Genomic DNA, 21052 nt, shown 5'->3' with positions numbered 1-21052 from the left:
ATCTGTTACAAAGGCAAAGGGTCTCCCACTTCTAAGTATTAATTCAGAAGCACTGAGAGAAATGATAATAATTCTCAGGGAATGGCAGGGGAGCGGCTGCTGGATCTATAAATAGATTGAAGCGGCGTAGTCTGCATGATGTGAGCTTTCTTTACTGCACCACTATTTCAGTCGGTCTGAGGGTCTCTGCATTTTTTTTTTTTTATTTACAAAAGGAACCTCTACTCCCACACGTTTCTTTTTTTTTCTTTCCCACCTTTCCTCCGGATCACTTGCTTTGACACTTCTGCCTCTTTCTAGCTCCAACTTTCCTCCCACTATAAAGTAAAATAAATAAATGAAAAAAAAAATCTAATTATCACTCTAAATCAATACCAAGCCCTGAGACGGAATCAATCAACAGCAGGGATAGAAGCTGCTGAAACTTTTCAATGCAGCAAAGAATCTCTTTCATCTCAAAAACACAGGAAGACTGGCTGGAGAGAGAAAAAAATGGTCACAGGATGTAACCTCTCGAGAGTTCAGGGTAAGAAGGTGGAGAGAAATTAATTTGCACTTAAATAGACTGCAGTAGTCGTGTTCTCTTTTTAATAAATAAAATGCCAAGAAAATTGAAATGTTGTCAAGGCTTCAGGATTACTTTTTGCCTAATTTATTCCATCACAAACGGAAATGTTAAAGCTGTAAAAGAAAATACAGAGAACCAGCTCAAAATAGAGAGGAAAAAAAAAAAAACACCCAAAAACAAATGTAAATTTCTTGCAAGTTTTAAAACAAATGCCCAGCAAGCACAATTTAATATTTACCAAGCACACCAATGCAGATAATAGACAGAAAAGTCATTGCGCTGCACAAACAGAGCAGCTGCAGAGAATGTGTTTTCAGGCTCCAATTCCTGGAGGGTGTAGTGTGAAACAAACATGAAATTTTATTATTCATTACAAACGAAACTGAAGACATGTTTGCTAATTCGGAGCAGGAATGTGATAGAGTCAGCATAGCCGCATGCGTTTCCTTTTCTGTTGCTATTTTTGTTTGTTCATCTTTTTTAACCTCCACCAAACTGGCAGCACAAATCTGAAAGGCAATGTCAACGATGCTCAGAATATATAAGGGCAGAGTCAAATGTACTGATGTAAAAAACCCCGAAAGGTTTATAAGGAACAAATGCTCTCATGATTAAAAGAAAAAGCTAAATAAACTAGGAGAGAAAGTAAGGATTGATTGCCCAAATAGCAGAGAATAAGTTGTAAAAATATTGATTGGTTGGCCATTTAATAAGGCAGATTTTTGCCATTTTTAAAATAATCAACATTAGCCACATCTGAGCAGGCTAAGCCAATTAAAACTGAGGCACATCTGTGGGCAGCACTTGTGTCAATGTGCTTCTTGTACCTCTTCATACTTTACCGTGTATTCACAGCAAACCTCTAATAAACCTGACCACAGGTCATCAAATCAACATATAAGGCACAAGAAAATACTAAATTACCATGGTCTGCAGATCAGTGTGATCTAAGAGGTTAACATGTCTTCTATATATTAGGGCTCAAAGCCATTTAAAGCTTTTTAGACAAATAATAAAATTTTAAAATAGATTCTCTTTTCAAGAAGCCAGTGCAGAGATGTTAAAACAAGAGTGACGTGTTCAAATTTCCTAGTGCCTTTGAGATTATGAGCTGTAGTACTTTGAACTGGCTGTAGTCTGTGAAAAGCACATTTTGGGAGGCCTGTAAAAAGAAAATTATTATTGTCCAACCTATAAATGAATGAGTTAATTTTTCAAAGTCAGATTTTGATACAAGCTTTTCATACCTTCAAATATTAGAAAGCCTAACTAGTGATAAGGCTGATGTGACTGTTAAAATTTAGATTACTAGCCAATATTACACTAAGGTTTTATACTTCACTTTTGCATAATTACGATTAATTTATGTTTCCAAATGACATGCACAAGTTGAAGCATAGAATGTCAGAATAAAACTGATCCAAATATTAAATCCTGAGTTCCACCACACACTTTGTCAGAGTTAAAGTCACCCTCAGGCAGCAATGCTAAATCACTAAATCCAAGGCCGTTAACATCCCCACCACACCTCTCACCAAGGTTTTTTTCCCCAGAATTTACTGCTGTAATGTGTACAAATATTAACTTGTAACATTAATGTACCAAAAACAAAATAATTGGCTGCAAAAATCTGCCTTGACTTCTAAGAAAGATTGAACCAGCACCAGCTTCGGCTATTGGAAAAACCCCAGTAGTCTACTTCAAAACCCAACCACAACATCCATCAATGCTACCTGTTTGTCATCTGTGGAGTTCACTGCAGAGACAGAAAAACCAAGAGTTGTGCTGGCTAATTCTCACTGCGGGGGTTCCACTTGCACCCAAAAACAGAAACAATTTGAACAAACTGCAATATGCGATCAACAAACTGCTCCTGACAGGAGCTCTGTAATACCACAAAGCCAACAAAGGCTCATTTACAGCCTCAATGGTGCCTTATGAGACAGACAATAGGAAGAAAAAAAAACATACCATGTAGCTCCGTCAATAGGTCACAGCAAGCAAGCACAATCAAGCCCTTTTATTATATGACTTATCAGGCCATAGGAATGGCTTTTACAGCTATAGCACAGAAAATAACCCTCTGTACAAACAGAGGCTGAAAAGTGGACATGTTATACTTATTGTTCTACAAGGTAACATTTTAAGTTTTGGAAACTCATGTTGAGGCTGTGACAAAACTCCACGTGCGCAGAGACAACTGAAAAACAGAAAGACTCTGAAAGAGCAAACAGGAGGGTACGCTGTTAACTGGGTGCAGACCTACCTGTCGGATGCCCAGTCTGTAGGCAACAATGCGGTCCACAGCGTTGGGGTTCATCTGGGTCCACTGCAGCTTGAAGCCATAGACTCTGGGTCTGTCCTGCCACAGAGGGCTATAGGTGTCATAGTAGAACTCTGGAGGGTAGGCTTTACCTGCAGCAAGCACAGAATGATATCAATTAACTCTGTTTTTATCCAAATATACATGTTTACTTAAATCTACAGTGCTTGGTTAGCACCATTGCCTTGCAGCAAGAAGGTTGCAAGTTCAACTCCCGACTGAAACCTTGCTGCAGTTTGCATCCTCTCTTGGTTAATGCTTGGGTTTTCTCCTGGTATTCCTGTTTCCACCCACGATCAAGCACAGACATGCTAGGTTAATTAGCACCTCTAAGTTGTCCCTATGTGTGTCTGTGTGAATGTTTATTCATCTCTATGTGACCCTGTGATAGTCTGGCAACCTGTCCAGGGTGTATCCCACCTTTCATCAGCTCCCCACAACACTGAACTGGAACATGCAGAAAAAGAGAATATAGATAGATGGATGAAAAACACTTCTTGATCGTCATTCAGAATGTGACATGGTGACTGATGCTATTAGAAAGTTGTTTCAGCAGTTCAAAAACAGTGGTTTTTGCAGAACAAGTCTCCTTTGGTAAGCTATTTAAGCTTGCTGTCCTTCTACGTGGAACATAAAGACCATTAAAATCAAAATATTGCCTTTTTAAAGTCCCCATAACACTGCTCACTAAGTGCAGTTTTGTTCTTCAAATGTAATTGTTTCCTGTAGTACAAAAGCTGGAGGGGCATCCAACCTTCACAAAAGCTTAGTCTGTTCAAAATCTAAGATTGGCTTTTGCATTTCAGCACATTGTATTCTGCTAGTAGCACCAACCTTGATATCTACACCAGGGGATGCTGTTAATAAACAAGAAGCTGCAGTCAACGTGACAAGACAAATACGACAGATATAGAAAGAAAACACTAGAAAAACATTGTTATCTTTTGTGGCAAGTTGTCAAAGGAGGCGAGGGCTCATTATCTTGAAAAAAATGAAGCTTTTAAATGGTTTAGACCCTTAGGAGATTTCAAGCAGAGTGCACCTGTGATCCTGACTTTCTACTGCCATTAAACACTTGTTTTCATATTATGTGGCGCTGCTGCAGGGATTTTAGGTTCAGAACCTCACAATTTTCAGTTACATTCTTTTTCCTGACATGTCCCTCCCACACATTTGAAGTGAATGAGATAGAGCCCAGTGCTGTAAGTTAGTGGATGTGTCACACATGCACCATGCTTTAAGATTGGATAGTTTCTGCGTGGACATTTCAAAGTCCAAGTCCACACAGCATCACCTTATCCAAATGCCTCCACAAAGTGATGAAGGAGGCATCGCGACTCCTAAAGGCAAGCACACCTAAGGATTTATCTGTACACACATACCACAAATGGTTTCACAGAAAGTTCTGAAAACAACTGGAGTCTTTATCGAACAAAACCAAACACACACCTCAACATACAGAAAATACTACAGTAGCCTGTTTGATGTCTTTTCAATGCTGTGGTTTGACATCACATGGTCATTAGCAATTTGTCACCAAAAGCAATCAGAAATCTTTATGCATACATACAGCAATGTGTCTTTTTTTTTTATAACTAGAAACACTAAATGAATGGCATTTAAATAAACTTAATTGTTAACAAGTAGGTCAGCAATCTCAAATTTTTCAATTTAATTTATAACTTAAATTGAATCTTCCACTGAGGTTTTTTTATTGACCACTTTGCATGCAAATTGTTAGGGATGATAAAACTCTCAGCTTCTGCTACATTCACAAACCATTTTCAAAACACTAAATCAAAGCGTATGCCATTCAGGTGCTCTGTTTTAAATATGTTCAGGTTGCCTGCCAGGAAAAATATCTATTCATAAGCTAGATCTGCTACCAGCAAGCAAACCATGCCAACCTTTTCTTTTCAGTAATATTTACTTGTTGGAATTTGTGAGGATTTATTTTACACAATTGTGGCATAAACTGAAAAACAAACAAACAAACAAACAAACAAAACAAAACAAAAAAACCTTTCAAGGTTTCCTGCCTTCCATTTGCAGTGTGGAAGCTGGGTTCTGACAGCTTAATAAGGCTCAGTTAGGACACTGCATTTTAATCGAGATCCAGGAACAAGCTTACAGGATGACCTTCCTGGGACAGAACGGAAATTCATCTCAATAACCTGCTGTTGTGTCTGTCCCACACTTATTTGGGGTTGTTTATCAAAGGACGACAAGACACAGCAGATGATTTCAATGGCTGTGGGAAAGACAGTGGACCTGTTGTTGTTACCTCATACAAAAGCAATAAAATTAGAGGACTGTGTGGAGATTCAGCAAGTACTTTGTGTTCCAGGCAATTTGTGTTAGTTTACCTAAATGATTTTATGTATTTCTTTATTATGCATTTAATGCATTACAGTTCAAATATTTTCAATCTTTCAGCCTTTTAGGTTTCTTTACTTTCAAAGTAAGACTAACAGGAAATAAGTCTTAGCTTGACTTTTGTGTCCTTTTGCACAGCAGGTTACTTTTACAAAACACTTCAAACCAAGACTGAGATGCCTTCTTATTATCTCTGTGTGGTTTATGAAAGGACTGAGGTAATGAGGGGGCTGTAGTCAACTCGCTGCTGTTACGCCTCTGAGCCACAAAGCAAGGTAATAACAGAATCGGAACAGTTGATAAATGAAAGGTTAAGATGCCGTCATAACTCAAAGGTGTGATGTAGTGATGCCAGACAATCTGTGCGAGCAGCTGGCTACTGGATTTAGACTGGAAGATATCTGACACCTACAGGTCAGCACCTCTCATGGTTTTTAATACGGCTTCATTCGTTAAAGCTCACACCGCTGCTTGATTAGTAGTTTATGAACAACCAAAGGTGGCTTAAAGAGGGGTTCATCTCTGCAGACCATAACATGAAAAACATTTTGCTAAAGAAGCTAAAGTTTTAAAACTCTTACTTTTTATGCCATAGGTCACTTTTGATTACAAATATAAGAAACCACTGCTTTGCATGGAATATAAACACGATTGGTCTTTCATATCATACTTTTGCTGTATTTATTTACTATGACACTGAAAAGAATTACAATGTAAAAGTTTCTTTAGATAAAATGGAAATATAGCTTTAGAAATTACATGGATGTTTGCAGACATTGCAAAAATTTCAGGATTTAATTAAATCCTTCTTAAAATAATCCCAGCAATCGGCAGCTGTTGGCACCTTTAAGCATTTACATCTCACTCCAAAAAGCTAAAATAAAATAAACTGTGCTCACAAGATTAATTGAGTCTACAGAAGTGTTTTTCGAGGTCTTTTTTTTGTCATTTTGGGAAACTAGTTGATTAGTTAACAAAGTGGAGGTCCAGTTGATGTGTCGAAGATCAAAAAAGCTTTTAGGAAAAACGAAAAAGAAAAAATGCTAGTGGAACTGCTAGAGAGGCCCATCAAAACCAGCATTTGACTCTAAAAGAATATAAAGAAAAATGGATCTGATTTATGTTCTACAGAGCAAACACTCCACTATAAATCTAACAGTCGTAAAAGTTATCGAAAGAAAATCTGTCTTGTGCTTTACAGAACTGTGGACTGCTGAAGTTTAAAATGAACATTTCTTGCTTTTTTAAACTAAAGAAAGTAAAGAGTGTTTGAACAAAATGTGAAAGGAATGTGATGAAAAGACCATTTGCAACATCATCAACCTTATGATGTAGCTAAAGAGGATTAAAAGAGGACTCTTTATCAAACACTGATCTTTAACGCACCTCAAAATCTACATTGGACTGAAAGTTTTGCAATGGTTCTGTTTGATAAAACTTGAGAAAAATAACAAATGCAAGACGGATAGCAAATGTCAAAAAATATCTACTTTATGCACAACAAATACTAAAAGAATTCCCTAAATAACTTCAAAAGATGTGTAGGACCTATGGTCATCAAAACAAAGTTTCTAGCATTTCTATTTCATACATAATTTTGAAACTGTAGTATTAAATTAAACATGAGTAAACAGAACCTACTTTATACAACCAATAACTTAGTGCAGCTGACTTACAATTTCCTTGACTGCAGCTGAAAAAACAAACTCTATACATTCAGTTAATGAATTTTTTAAAGAGTTTGAGGTTACACGCAGCCACTGACTAGTTTGATCAATTCTCCTAATAGTCCAACAAGTCAAAATCGCACAAAGGTTGTGTTTTGTTGCGCATTTTAGACAATAAATCAGCTTAATGGTGTTTTTGGCCTCCTATAGCAGATTTCTTGGCCTTTACGGGGGATAGCACTATTTAAAATATATTAAAAAATTGTAATCTGGTGGAAAATAACACTCATTCATCATTTTGATAAAATCATTCGAAGACGAAAACAAATAAGCACGGGCAAACGAAACAAAGCTGATGAATAAACACCGTAATTTATATACAAATACTTCATCTTTTTGGGCGGAGGTAAGAAACGTTCTTGGAAAGGTCACCGTCTTGTGCTAGTTAAACCAAACTGATGTAACGGATGATGCTGTCACACAAGCTGCCTCTATGTCTGTCTGAGACGAAAGAGAGAAAGAGAAAGAATGCAGGGATAATTACGGTCTGCACCTAATGTGGCACTGTTTTGCTGTAAAGAGCCAGCTGTGTTTACAGCACACTGTACAGAAAGTGTTAGATAAGCCTGCCCAGAAGATAGACACAGATAGTGCAGGAAAGGAAAAAGAAGATGGTGTAATTTGCAGCAGAGCAAAGCAAGGAAAGGTTAATTAAACAGACTCATAGATTCCCACAGGGAATCTGCTTTAGAACAAGTGAAACTGAAGTGTATATTATTTTTGAATGATATTTTATATCTACTTACCTCTATTTAGAAAAACCCATTTAAAAGTGATTTTTTGACACATACTCAGAGGGGACTCTTTCCTTGAAACTGCCTCAGAAATCTTGAACAATGAAGCGAATTGGACCTATTTATTAATCAGGCATCACGTGTGGTAAAGCACATTACCTCACCCACTAACACGGCCCGAAATGGAAAACTCTGGGTGGAAGAAAATCAAAAATAAGACACCGAGGGCTTAATTGATTTCTTTAAAATCCTGTTTATAACAGCATAGCCAATGCACTGATTTATAACAGCACAGTAAAAGCCTTCAGGCAGGGAGTTGACCTTATTTGCAGATTAAATTTTCCTTTTTAAGGGTGTACATACATGTTTTCATCTTAGGGGAAACACTGGGCCCCATCATGTGCTGAGTGCTGTGCTCATGTGTGGCAGTTTGAAGGTTTTATTGCAGAAGTAACACATTTGGATGCACACCTGGACGAAACAAATCCACAATGAGAAATCGAGAGCCTTTCGCAGCAGGAATTTATGAAACAGAACATGAGTGCAGATTTTGCCATATGATGATGTTGCATCAGAGACCACCGGAGCATGACAGCCTCTTGTTTTAGTTAATTTTTACAAAAAAAAAATCAGGGTGTTATATAAAAAAAGCCTTCTAACTGAAAGATGCAGACTTAATATGTAGCTGCATATTGCAACAACACAGCAGAGGATGGAGTAAGCTACCAAACTTTCCTGGAGGGTCCAACTATGTTGCAAAATTGAATTCACTTTGTGAGAGTAAGGAGGGGGAACTTTTCCCCATACGCCAAAAACAGTGTTTCCTGAAACGCTTCTTACCACAGGATTGCAGAGAAAAGTGAACAGAGAGCAAGTAGGGGCAATTTTTAAAGGAAACTTTATATCACATATCACTGTTTCATCATTGCCTGACTCTGATCCTGGTTGGACCTCTATGCCAGCAGATGGCTAGGCCTGTTGCAGGTAAAAGAAATTCCCAAAAGCCCTGAGCAGTGAGTCTGCATCACAACACTGAGGAAGCATGATGTTTCTCTGGTCAATTTTAAATTTTACTGTTATTTACACAAAATTCTATGGGTGTTTGCAAACACAAATAGCAGCAGCAGCTAGCTGTAGGACTTCCAGCAAGTATATTAGAATATATCTGCCAGAACAAACATGCAATGAAAGATTGACAGTGGTGTAGAGCTTTACAAAGTAGTGCATGAATCTTTTGAGATTGTGAGTTATTTTAAGGCAGCAGCAGTCTACTTTAGTCTTGGCCTTGCTCAAACTAGTCATTATAACTATCAATTCAGTTAAAGTTAATCTCTATTTTCCCTAAAATGAGGTTGTTTAAAGAGCGATCTACAACAGGTTTTATTTGTTCATAATCTTTCCACATAACCCCACTTCAAAAGATCTGAACTACTGCTTCGAAGTTTAACATGTTCTTGTTTAACTTCTTATCTTTTTAAATTACAAACAAAAAAAGATAAGAAATTCTAGTCTTGACTGATAACTACTGCAGTAAAAAAGGCTGCTTTTTTTGAAGAATAGAGAGTAGCAGACCATCAGAAATAGATTAGAAAATCAAAAAGAAAGAATGAAATGGACAACAGGACATATTGTTGTCTGCCCTTCAAACCTGACAGTATGATTATAAATTACATTATTTATATGGAGCCTTTTTATTCAGGCCACAGAATATTACATGTTCTGACCAACAGGCTTCAGAGGTTTTATTTATTTTTTGAGTTGCGTTCTTTTCAACAATGTCTGCCACGCTGCAGAGGTCAAGTTCAAACCTCCATGAACCTGCCACAAACCATGAGACTGAATAGAAAAGTTACATAAAACCAGCAGAACTAAAAGCTTGAATCTTCACAAGAGACTCAAGTTGAATAGACTTATAAAACCTTGCTTTGAAGGAAGGAATAAAAAAAAATTGCTCATCAAAGTAAAAAAAAAACACACAAAAATATCAAAAGAAAAAGAGTGAAAAGCCTACTTAAAACACAACTGGAAGAGACAAGACAACACAATATAACCATTTTAAATGAGATGAATGCATGAAGTAAAGGTCAAACAATAGATTACAGAACATACTGTAGAAAAATATAACACAAATACACACACACACACACACACACACACACACATATATATATATATATATATATACATACAAAAGTAGTGAAAGGAAAGGTGTTTTGGTAAAATAAAATACTTGCTTAATACTTAGAACATCAAGACTATTAAATAGTATTCAAAAATCATGGCTTGCTGCCATTGATTTTAGAATAAGACCTTTTTAGTCCATTTAGAAAAAGAGGCTTAATAAGGAAGGATGGCAGGATCACTTGCAATAATAATAATAATAAAAAAGGATCATTTTCTTCAATTTACAACAGAAAACCATGTGAGAACTTCAGCAAGAAAGATGAAATTTAATAAAGACAATTCTCTTTCTTTGTACGTTCGTAAAAAAATAACAAAGCTTCAGTATAAAATATGAAAGGTTTCCAACATTGTTGAATGAGATAAATTTAGGCAAAAGCCAGCAAAACAAGTCAACTTCAAGGTAATCTTGAATTCAATTTCCATGTTGGTCTAAATTTTAAAAAATCTCACTCTTCACTTTGCTTTCATAAGTCCAAAAATCACATAAAAGTTCAACATAAATTGTCAGAATATGATCAGTTCCGTCTATAACCAGTCCCTCACTTTTTCACAGCTTTTTCAGGAAACATTTACAACTGTGTCATTGGATGAATAAGAACAAAAAACAATAAAAGGAGAAGAAATGACAGCATTATGATTCAAAGAAGGAGAGGCAATTCTCCCATCGTTCTGTCTCTTTTGATGAGAACATTTGTTAAAAACTCTGGGTTTTAGTGGCAGAGAGCCCAGGCCATAGCTCAGTGGTACACGTTACATTCCTCTGAGGGGTCTCTCCCATGGCACAGTCTAATGGCCAACTTGGTTATTAGAGCCAACACAGATGTCCCAGTAGCTTGGAAGATGAGCAACCATGCACAAACGCTCTCCTCTGGCACAACATACTCGCTGCCTGATATTGGTGTGCGTCTGTCGGCGTGGAAACAAATATGTTGCGCGTGGTATGATGACTGGGTCTGTGAGTTTTTGTGGCTGCAGGCCAAAACTCCTGACTGATATGTTTATTACACACCAACAGAGCCCAGGAAGAAGTCAGCGGTAGAGCGGTGAGGGAATAGCTAAAATGAGTAAACCAATATTCCACCAAACTGCATGAGCCAGAACGGATTTCTGATGAACTTCATGTATTGAAGAAGTGCTCCCCGTCTCTCCCGCTCTTTTCTCTCCGCAGCATATTGCTCATTTCAGCCACACACCATAGTGCTGATATCATGGCTATTGAGTTTCAGATAAAATTGAAAAATCTTCAGGACTAAGAGCTGGGGTTAGGGGAACAGTGTACAGCAGATTTCATAGATGATGGAGGGAACCAAAGTGGATTTTCTGCACTGTGCTCTTGCACTCTGGGGGTTACTGAAAGAGCCTCCACACCTTTGGCAACTACTGAGTCCAGATGGTAGGAATCTGGAGCGCTGGGCGGGAGGAGCAAAGCAATGGGGAACAGAGGATGAAAGAGGAAGAAGGAAAGTAGAAGGAGGGAGGCAGCACAAGAAATAAGAGGCAAACTCTGAGCCCTGCTAAGAAAAACAAATCTGCCTCTGTCTCTCCCAGGACGGACTGATTTATGACACACACAGGTGATTGTCCACTTCCCTTCCCACAGGCAAGCGTGGACAAGAGAGGCTTTAAAAGGAGACAGATGAAGGATGAGGGAAAAGGAAACATGGACAAAATAAAGACAGAGAGGAGACAGAAAAATAAAGTGATGAAAAGGTAGGACCGGAGAGCAGCAGGAGATGAGGGAAAAACAGAATCAAATAGGAAAGCAACCTGAGTGGCAAAGGATCAAAGTGACAAATACTCATCCTGTGACCCGGCAGCTCCTGGCTCTAATGGGAGGTCTGAGAGATTGAAACCTTGGCCAAAGTTCCTGCGGGTCACTCTGTGTGGCCAAACTCATTTGGCCCTGTCATAACAACCAACTAGAAGATGGACATTTTGAGTTTGTGGGAAAAAAATACCAACAAAAAAAAAATTGAGCAGTTGTATCATTTAGTTGCAGTTTACATTCATGTCTTTTTAGACTCATATTACAGAAAGAAAGTATTAGACAATGTATTGCAAAAGACACCGAGCACATTAATATTGGCACTGTTTAATGCAACAAATAATCTGTAAAATGTTATATTTCAGAGATATTACCAATTTGGAAACAAATGAAATCTCATCAAATTAGATCTCATTCTCGTTCTCCGTGTTTAAAATATGAAGTTAAATATCAACCTGTGGAGAATAATGACGTAAATCTTTGACCTTTCGAATATAACATATAATCACTTTATAGCCTACTATTTCATGTTTTAAAGACATTTTAGTATGCTTAATTATTTATATTTCTTACACTTTAATTTCTTTTTTTTTCTTTTAATCATTGTGTTACTGCACAGATGTGTTCTTAAAGGTCACAGTGAACTTAATCAATGAGCACCTAAATGTCACGTGATTGTCATGGGAATTGAACGAAATATGAACAAAGATACAAACAGATGACTAAAAAGCATAAAGTCACACAAATATGACAGCCTCAAGTCTGCGATACACATGAAGAAAACTGGCCAAATAGTTTAATTAGTAAATGTTGGTAGGGATAATCCTACATATAACAGTAATGACACAGATATGTGTCTGAAAGACAAAATAAAGTATAACATGTTTCTTTAAAAGATATTTTCTTTTCTTTAGGAATAGTAAATTATCATACTGTGTGTCTCTCAACATTTAAATAATGCCAGAAATCAGACTTTGTTAGCCCCTCTTAAATGTGTCATATAAATACTATAGAATCAAGAAAATTATACACTGAGAGCATAATTCAGTTTTACTTCTAAATCATGAGTCTCATGCAAAACAATTTGTGTAACTCTAAAAAATCAGTAGTATGTGAACACTGGACACATTTTCAGAGTAGTTAAAAGTAGCTAATTCACATCATTACAAGTATTTCATTACATATGTTCTTCAGCTAAACAAATTACTTGATATTTAGAAAGCACACCTAACCTATCCTACTTGTGCAAAGTTTTTCAACATGTGATCACTGAGTGCATATTTAGAACCATTTATAGGTGATATAAGCCATCTAATATGTCCCTCCCAAGAAGCTGTGGTTTGGTAATCCAGGTAAAGGTAAACTAGCATTCCTTAAAGGAAATGCATGTCAAACATTTACGGGAAGATCTTGTGTGATCCATTAGTGCTCAGAGTATGTGTAGGAAGTGACTATCAGCTACTGCGTCACCACATTTTAGCTGAATTTCTGTAACACAGAATGAGTTATATCCATTTTTGTGTATGCTAGGGTGGATTAGCTGTGGCTGCTATCTTGAATGAGGTCAACCCCAAAGTGCAAGTTCAATGACTACTTTCTAAGAGTTTTACTTAAATTTTTCCAGTGGTTTATGAGATATTTAGTTGACAAACAGAAAAACAAACACGTGCACACAATCTTACACAGACTGACACTGGCAATTACACAATCACCTGCTTTTCAAGGCGGCAGGTGGTAATTATTATAGTTTCAGATTCCATTACAAAGTAGTAAAAATAGATTTTAGAGCAATATAAACCTTTCTGAAATGTAAAAAGAGTTGATTTGGATAAGACTTATGAAACAGACAGTTTGTAGAAGTATGAAACAATGCAGAACTGTTTACCTGTAACCTGGAACGTGCATTTGCCTGCTCCGGCCTCGTTGATGATGTTACACGTGTATTCGCCCCAGCCTTCTCGATTCAGGCTGCGGATGGTGTGCTCTGTCTCATCTTTCTGGGGGTCAATTGCTCCAGCGTTGAGGAGCCGGTTTGAGAGCAGCCACTCGAATCTCAACACACGGGAGGGGTGGGCTCGCAGGACCCTGCAGGTCATCACTACAGGCCTCCCCAGGCCCTGACGGACCTCCATGTGAACGGGCTCCACTGTTGGAGGGTCTGAGCAAGAAATAGAGAGACTCAAATGAGTTCATTTGACATTTGAAGGTGAATAATAAAAGTGTAGGAAAGATTTACGATCATGGAAAATAGCAAAATATGTTAATAAGAAAAAAAAAACGATGGCGATAAATGAAGGGAAACAAAAAGTAAAAAGTAAGATGTGCTGACATCAAAACATGAGGATGGTATTTAGGTGAAGGCCCGCTAAGAGAAAATTATTGTTTTAATTAAAACATTTTAAGGGGAAAGCTTGATATAAACGAATGAAAATAGAAAAGAATCTAAACAAAATTAGCAACTCAAGCCCATATTTAAAAGAACAGAAACACTTTTTTAGGCCAGATTAATACTTAAATGTGTAAAAGAGCAGATAAAAAATAGCATATTGTAAATAAACTTTCAATCATCTGCCCTGGAAATCGATACATTTCAGAAACAGATGAAGAATGAGAAACAATTGCGGGAAGATGGGCGACGTCTGCGGGAAAATCAATTTGCAGAAAAACGAGAACAATGTTCTGAATGAAAATCAGTCTTGCTCCACAGAACATTGGTAACAGGATGATGAAGTGCACCTCCCGATTTCAAAATGGAAAATTAATAACTTATTTTGAGTGTGTGACAACCCGCCCCTCTTCACACACTGACAACCTGGTGGAAAAATTATTCAACCAGTTTAATGGCCTTGATGACAAACAAGCTCCGTTTGTAAAAAGTTGAATATGCCCGGTGTTTATATTTTGGCACAGACTTTAGCCTTTGCCAGAGAATCTGCATGATTATACGTGTGTAGATTTAAGTGTGTGTACAAGCTGTGTAACTGTTATGAATAATTTCCTCGTTTTAAGCGCCTTTGCTATTGATGCGCTCGTGTAGATGCTTGACAAAAGTCAAGACGGGGCTTGAAAAACAACAAGGAATGTGGAGGAGACGAGACAGAATGACACAGAGCCCCTTGATTGCTTAAGATTTGCATAATTTCTGACAGAGTAAAGAAGAGGTGCAAGCTTCAGTTGAATCTGAGGATGCTGTTTTTTATTTTTTTGAAAAATGTAATCTGTTACAGATCACTGATTACCTGATTGAAACTGTTATCTGAAACATAATCTTCTACATTATTCACACTCAGTAATATAATCTATTTACTGAGCTTTCCAAACCTGGTAGCATGTGCAATTATATGAGCAAAGCATTAAAATTTACAGCCTATAATTTGATAATATTATTAATGTTATTAACCCAAATCAGATTTTTTTTTTTAATATCTAACAGTTTTTTTGAGGGCTAAAATGTTGAATATGTTTGCTGATTTTTAGCATTGGATAACTTCTTTTTTTCCCCCTTTCTTTTGCACATAAATAAGTTAGCCTCCTCCTAGGCAGCAGAGAAGGACAGATTCACAAGGCCAGAGAGCTGCACAGGGATACACTGGCTGTTAACATTATACTGAATGCAGAATAATGCATTGACATCCAGTATAACATCCTTGCCCTCGATGCTAATTATCTTTCAACTCACAACATCCTCTAGTTCCCTCAGAAGCCACTATGATTAATGACGCACCATTAAATCTGATGTGAAAAACAATAAATCATAACAGCAGGGGTCACGGGAAAAGTAAACACAACTCTTCCAAGAGGTTTAGGATTTAGACAAAACAGAGAAGTCTGCCTCTTTCAGCTGATGCTGCTCGAAAGGTGGAGAGTTGAGTGGTTTTCATCTCAGCTGAGTGAAACAGCAATCAGTCCTTCAAGCAAGCCTTGCCTGGGCTTTTACCATAACCCAAAGGCTTATCTGGAAAGGTCTGAAATTCTACCTATCACATTAAAATGGGGGGGGGTTTTGTACGGCGGTGAACAGCTGGCTCCGCAGCCCCTGTGAATGGCACTAGATCAAATTGCAGTAAGTGCAGTTCCATTCACAAAGAGAAGGGGGGGNGTAGAATCTCTTATATAACCATAACATCCTTTAAACAAGGGCACATGCCTCATCTCTCCCCTGTGCAAACAGCTGCCCAGCGAACGTGAGCAGAAAGGAGCAGAGAGGTCCTGTGCAATATTCCCTGAGCAGTGCTCACCACAGTTAGCGCAGCAGCTAGCGTGAGCTCAGAGCCGCTGGAAGTCACAGACTGGGGGGAAAAAGGCTTGAATGCTGACTGAAATCTAATCTATCATCAGTTACCAGTGGATGGCTCGACACTAATGTGAAGAAAAACAACATTTAGTGCGCACAGAGGCAGTTTCCCTCACGGTTCCAATAGACTGACATCTATAGAGGCCTGAATAAAGACATATGTGTACTTAGGGGAAATATGCTTGGGTTTTTTCATGTGTATAGGAAGCTGAGGGGAATTTGCATGAACCTGCACTTCTGGAACACAGCTTGACAAGTTTAAAATGAACTTCAGTCTTGTTCAAAATGGGTTTCATTTCTGCTGCATGTGTTTTAGCTGAACAGGTGGAGAAAATGCCTGTAAGAAAAACTTACAAACGCCTGTTTTAGTGTTTAGTCAATGTATATGAGATGCCTGCAATCCTTTATTTCAAGATGAATTTTCAAATATTTACTCATTATAACTGTTAGTCTTTTGCCCTTTTGAGCTGTATGTTTCCATTCAGAGATCAGTGCTGAAGGAGTCATTGTTTTTTGTTTTCATTTTCTTACTTTCATTCAAAATCTTTAAATAGAGCAACAAGAGCTCTTAGCACCGATATGTACTTTAAAAATAATTTTAAAAAGCACTTGGTCCAGTTTGCTGAGTGTAATTAAAATGGAGAATGTGGCCCCAGTTATATTATTACTCTAAATTCCCCAAATAAAAGTCAGCATTTACAAAATAAATCAAATACAAAGATTGACACAAACAAATAAAGAAAGTCTGAGGCCAAAACCGGTATGATATTATTTTCCACAATACTAATTCTCTCCATCTACAGAGTGAAATTACAGCCACTGAATGTCTTGATATTGATTGTATTTGAATAATATAACTGGATGTTAACATATGATTCAAAGGCTTTACACGTACACCTGAAATAAGAAGCTTCTCATTTTCTTGATTGTGCATCTAATTTAATCTGAATTCAATATGTAAAGTAGTTAGGTGGGAGATTCAGGTTGGCTGACAAGAATAATGGCACATAGGTGCATCGGCTTTTCTTTTTTTTAAATTTCCTTTATTGTTTTTCTAATGTCAAGCTAACCTTACTGCACGTAGCTTTTGTTAGGTTTGGTTGAACAATCACCAGGAGTTTCTCGAGTTTCTCGGTGGACTTTTATCATACTATGCAATACATGTTGGAAAAACAACAGGGATTAATTCACAGTGACCCTTCAGCACTAAACACACAAGAATGATCCACAATTTTTGTTGCCTTTTGTATGTCACACATGAATTCCTTTAAGTTCCACGTTGATGCGTGCTTTCACAATGCATCACAACATTGCAGAATCAAAGAAGGCGCGTCGTAAAATCCAAAAACTTTGACGTTTAGAACTGTGCAAAAAATGTGCTTTTAATAGTTCCATCATGTCACTATGTCTAAGACAAAAATGACAGAGGAATTTGTTGTCAGGATCTGTTTAGCGACTGCCCAAATAAACTGACTAAGCATCTTTTGGTTTATAAGACATCTATTTATGTCTCAAACAAGTACTGGATAAGAGTAGCTGCCACACTCCGCTCCAAGTTGCTGTTGTTGATCTACTGTCTATGTTTTACATCAGCTGCACTACACTATGGCTGCCGTTGTGATAAACAGTCCCAGCACATCTACAGTATAGAAATATTTTAAAATACAAAATGAGAGCAGTTCTACTGCTACTTGTAAAGTTTGCAATTTGGATATTTCTTGTGGTAGTAATTGAGCTATAGTTCATTCAATACCACCAGTTTATTGAGACATTTAAAATCCAAACACTGAGCTGAGTACACCGAGTTCACCTAGCTAAAGCTAATATGGTTAAGCAACACACTTTTGATGAAAGTCTACAGAGAAGAGACAAGTTCCCACAAAACAGCGATAAGGCAGAAAGGATTACTGAACGGGTAACTAAATTTATTGCTCTGGATGTCTGAACCATTGCTGTAGTGGAGAAAAGAGGTTTTTGTCACCCTTTGGAGCTGTTGAAGCCTTAATATGTCCTACTCTCCTGACACTACATCACTGAAACAGCACTAACTGAGCTGTATAAAAAAAGGTTTACCATCACCTGGCATATTTTCTTTCTTGTTAATAATAAAATACAACTTGAAGAACTGCAGTGTAGAGCTACTGAGGTGGCACTGATTTAAATAGCTTTATTGTACTTATAATATGTAATCTGCAAGTCTGTGCTATAATGAAACGCAAACTAATGCAATTCAGACTAGGTATCGGTTGGTCCTTATTTTAAATTACTTAGATCAGTATCATATGCATGACATAAAGACTTTTGTTGAGTGTCTTACACAAAGGCTGTTAATAAAGATTGATAATGCATCTTTGTCTAGATACTACCAGATTGTATTTTTAGGACCAATAGTGCTCTCACTAAAGATGTGGGGCTATTAGTCCCCTATACACAATTAATGTGTCAAATGACCTCTTTCAAAGCATCAAAAGTACTCTGTACTAACTGCTGTGAATCTTGCAGTTTGCTGGCTGCACAGACCACCTAATCACTAAACCATAATCCTGTGCTCCAGCTCTTCCTTACACACACACACAGACTGATTCAACCCTGTGACTACCTCCTTTTCTATCTCAGAGGGATATCAGCAGCAGAACAACTTTAACCCAGCTGTTCTGCCTCAACCAGCACACACAACACTGAAAGCAGAAAGAAGACATCTCAAGCCAGGGTTGAAACTTTCAACCATGGCAGATATTAAAATTCAGATATCAGGATCAAATCTGAACCACAGAAAATGTGGCTCAGAGCACGAGTAGTTGATAGTGTTGTTTGAAAGAGGCCAAAAAGTGATCATAGTCTCTTTTAAATGTGGTCTGGCAGATTCAAACGCATCAAAATGCATTCTCTTATTAAAGTGTGGTATTTGAAAACAGATTGTGTTTCAAAAGGGAAAGAGTCTTTTGATTAAAACTCCTTTGTTGATACAGAAAGTATTTTCATAGTCTAATTAAATTCACTCAGTTTAATTGTAAAGTTGCCATCAAGAAAACTTAGATTTTTGTTTTCTTCCACTAAAACAAAAGAAGAAACTAATCACTTTTCTTCGCAATGCCTTAGCAGTGTTCAAGGAATTAGGCAAACGTGCCTTTTGTGCTGATAGACTTTGTGCTAATGTAAACAGATCTAAATCAATAAAAGTAAACAAACATATACAAAAAAACTTTTTTTATTACGATTGATGGAAAACTGTCATTAGCAGCTCACTGATACTTTGATCTTTAACCCTTACATAATAAAATATTCTACACAGCCTGTATAACAATGCTCGTTGTTTTCTTTTTATTATTATTTCATACCTGTTGAAGTATTTTGTGACATACCAGAGCACCATTCAGAAAGAAGTCACATTTTTACTTGTAGCATATTTCACACAGATTCAGCAGCTCTGTTGTATGTGGGAGTACAAAAGAAAAACAAAGACCTTGTGCGTAGATGAAAGCAACAACCTTCTTGTGGGAGATTAACCTTTATAGAATAACAAGGTGCAACATCGAGTCCTGATGGTGGAAGAAAAAAATCCTTCATTAGGAAGTCAAACAGATATATACAGAATATGAAATGATAACCCTGATTCATGTGTTTTATAACGAGTCTCTGTGTTGAATAATGCAGGGAAGGCTGCTCTGCATCAACGCACCCTCCCCCCCTCGTGCTGCAATCAAACCATGCACCATCTGCATTATCATATTGTTATTAAAATACAGCTATAATTTATGACCCTAGATCTACAGGTAACGGTAATCGATGTAGATTCTCCGGTGCGAGGAGAATGCTGGTAATCCACTAATAGTTTTAGCTCACTCATTGACTTAATTATGAATTATTTTGTCTCACGCATGTGCTGGCTTCTGCCTACAAGCTATGAACAGAAATTACTGACCTTTTCTGCCGTGTTTTTGATGTGGCTGATCAATTCAATATTGTTCCAGAAAAAAAAAATCATGAATATTAATTCCTAAATGCTGTGAGTGAGCCTTTCTGTAATGCAAAAGATTAATTTTGCTCAGATTAGGTTGGCAGTAAGCTCTGATTTAACAGTGGGCCTCGAGGGCCAGCATTGCAGGTCTTCTTGATGCAAAAAGGAAAATTAATTAAACTCAATAATCATGTAATTCTTTTTTTTTTTTTTTTCTGCTCAGTCAGGAAATAGATCTGTAACCTGGTGTGCATGTTTGGTCAGAAAGCAAAGCAGATGCTCTGGGGACAGTTGCTCAGTAGCATCAGGCAGGTGTCATGAAGTAAGTGAAGGAGAACAGAAAGAGAAGTCTAGTTAAAAAGATTTCTATGGATCTGGGCTGAGGTAGAACTTGATAACTGTCACTCTGACAGACGTCGGTATCTAGGACAGAAGACCACTCTATACTTCTTTCCTTCTCTCTATCTGTGTGTTCACTCCCCCTCTCAAAGCCTCTGGACTATGCCAAGTCAGTTTGACTAAGAACATTAGGGTGTCACAGCTTGGGATTTGGCTTTTGCAATTCTATTAGAGCAACGCCTCTAAAGGCAGACGCCTTCCATTCCCTCTACCTCTCCTGCTGGCGTTTCCTCTGCCAGCCAACAGATGCAGGTTTTTACATATCAAAGCTGTTGACTTGCCAGAGTCGTTCCTTCACGCCTCTAATGCTCTTTGCTTCAGAGGACTGTACCTCGGTCCCTTGATCAAGTTACTAAACGAGGCTTTGCACATGGCTCACCACCAAAGGCGGGCGTCTCATGCTGGGTCCTGGAAATGCAGCTGAGAAAAGCATCTCAGAGGGATTGGTTTGTGCTTACACACCATAAGACAGGCCAAGAGAGAAGAGGGAGGGGGGCATTTCGACAGGCCTTTGGAGCAAACAACAAAAGAAGGGCAAGCTTTTGTGTCTAATGAAACAAATTCTCAAGCTGAGGGAGATGAACTAAGGTGGCGGTATTTGGCAAACATGGAGAACAGCATGTGCTGATGTGTACACAAGGTGGACAAATTTACTCAATATACTCCAAGTGTGTCAAATTAATCTAAGAGCTCAAGTGCTCCTAAAATGTGAGCTTTGATGCCA

General features: G+C 37.7%; 1 protein-coding gene across 2 annotated transcripts in view; it reads right to left on the bottom strand.

Moving 5' to 3' along the window:
* Positions 1 to 21052, bottom strand: part of LOC108231854 (MAM domain-containing glycosylphosphatidylinositol anchor protein 2) — a 220738-nt gene that overhangs the window by 43378 nt on the left and 156308 nt on the right. For both annotated transcript variants that reach the window (XM_017409220.3, XM_017409222.3), the window contains exons 10-11: positions 13563 to 13835; positions 2835 to 2983 (exon numbers count right to left, since the gene is read on the bottom strand). In XM_017409220.3, coding sequence (XP_017264709.1) covers positions 2835 to 2983; positions 13563 to 13835 — 422 coding nt within the window. The remainder of the gene's footprint in view (positions 1 to 2834; positions 2984 to 13562; positions 13836 to 21052) is intronic.

The sequence above is a fragment of the Kryptolebias marmoratus genome, linkage group LG19, assembly GCF_001649575.2.
Source record: "Kryptolebias marmoratus isolate JLee-2015 linkage group LG19, ASM164957v2, whole genome shotgun sequence".
In the NCBI taxonomy this organism is placed as follows: Eukaryota; Metazoa; Chordata; class Actinopteri; order Cyprinodontiformes; family Rivulidae; genus Kryptolebias; species Kryptolebias marmoratus.
This window is presented reverse-complemented; position numbering and strand designations above follow the sequence as displayed.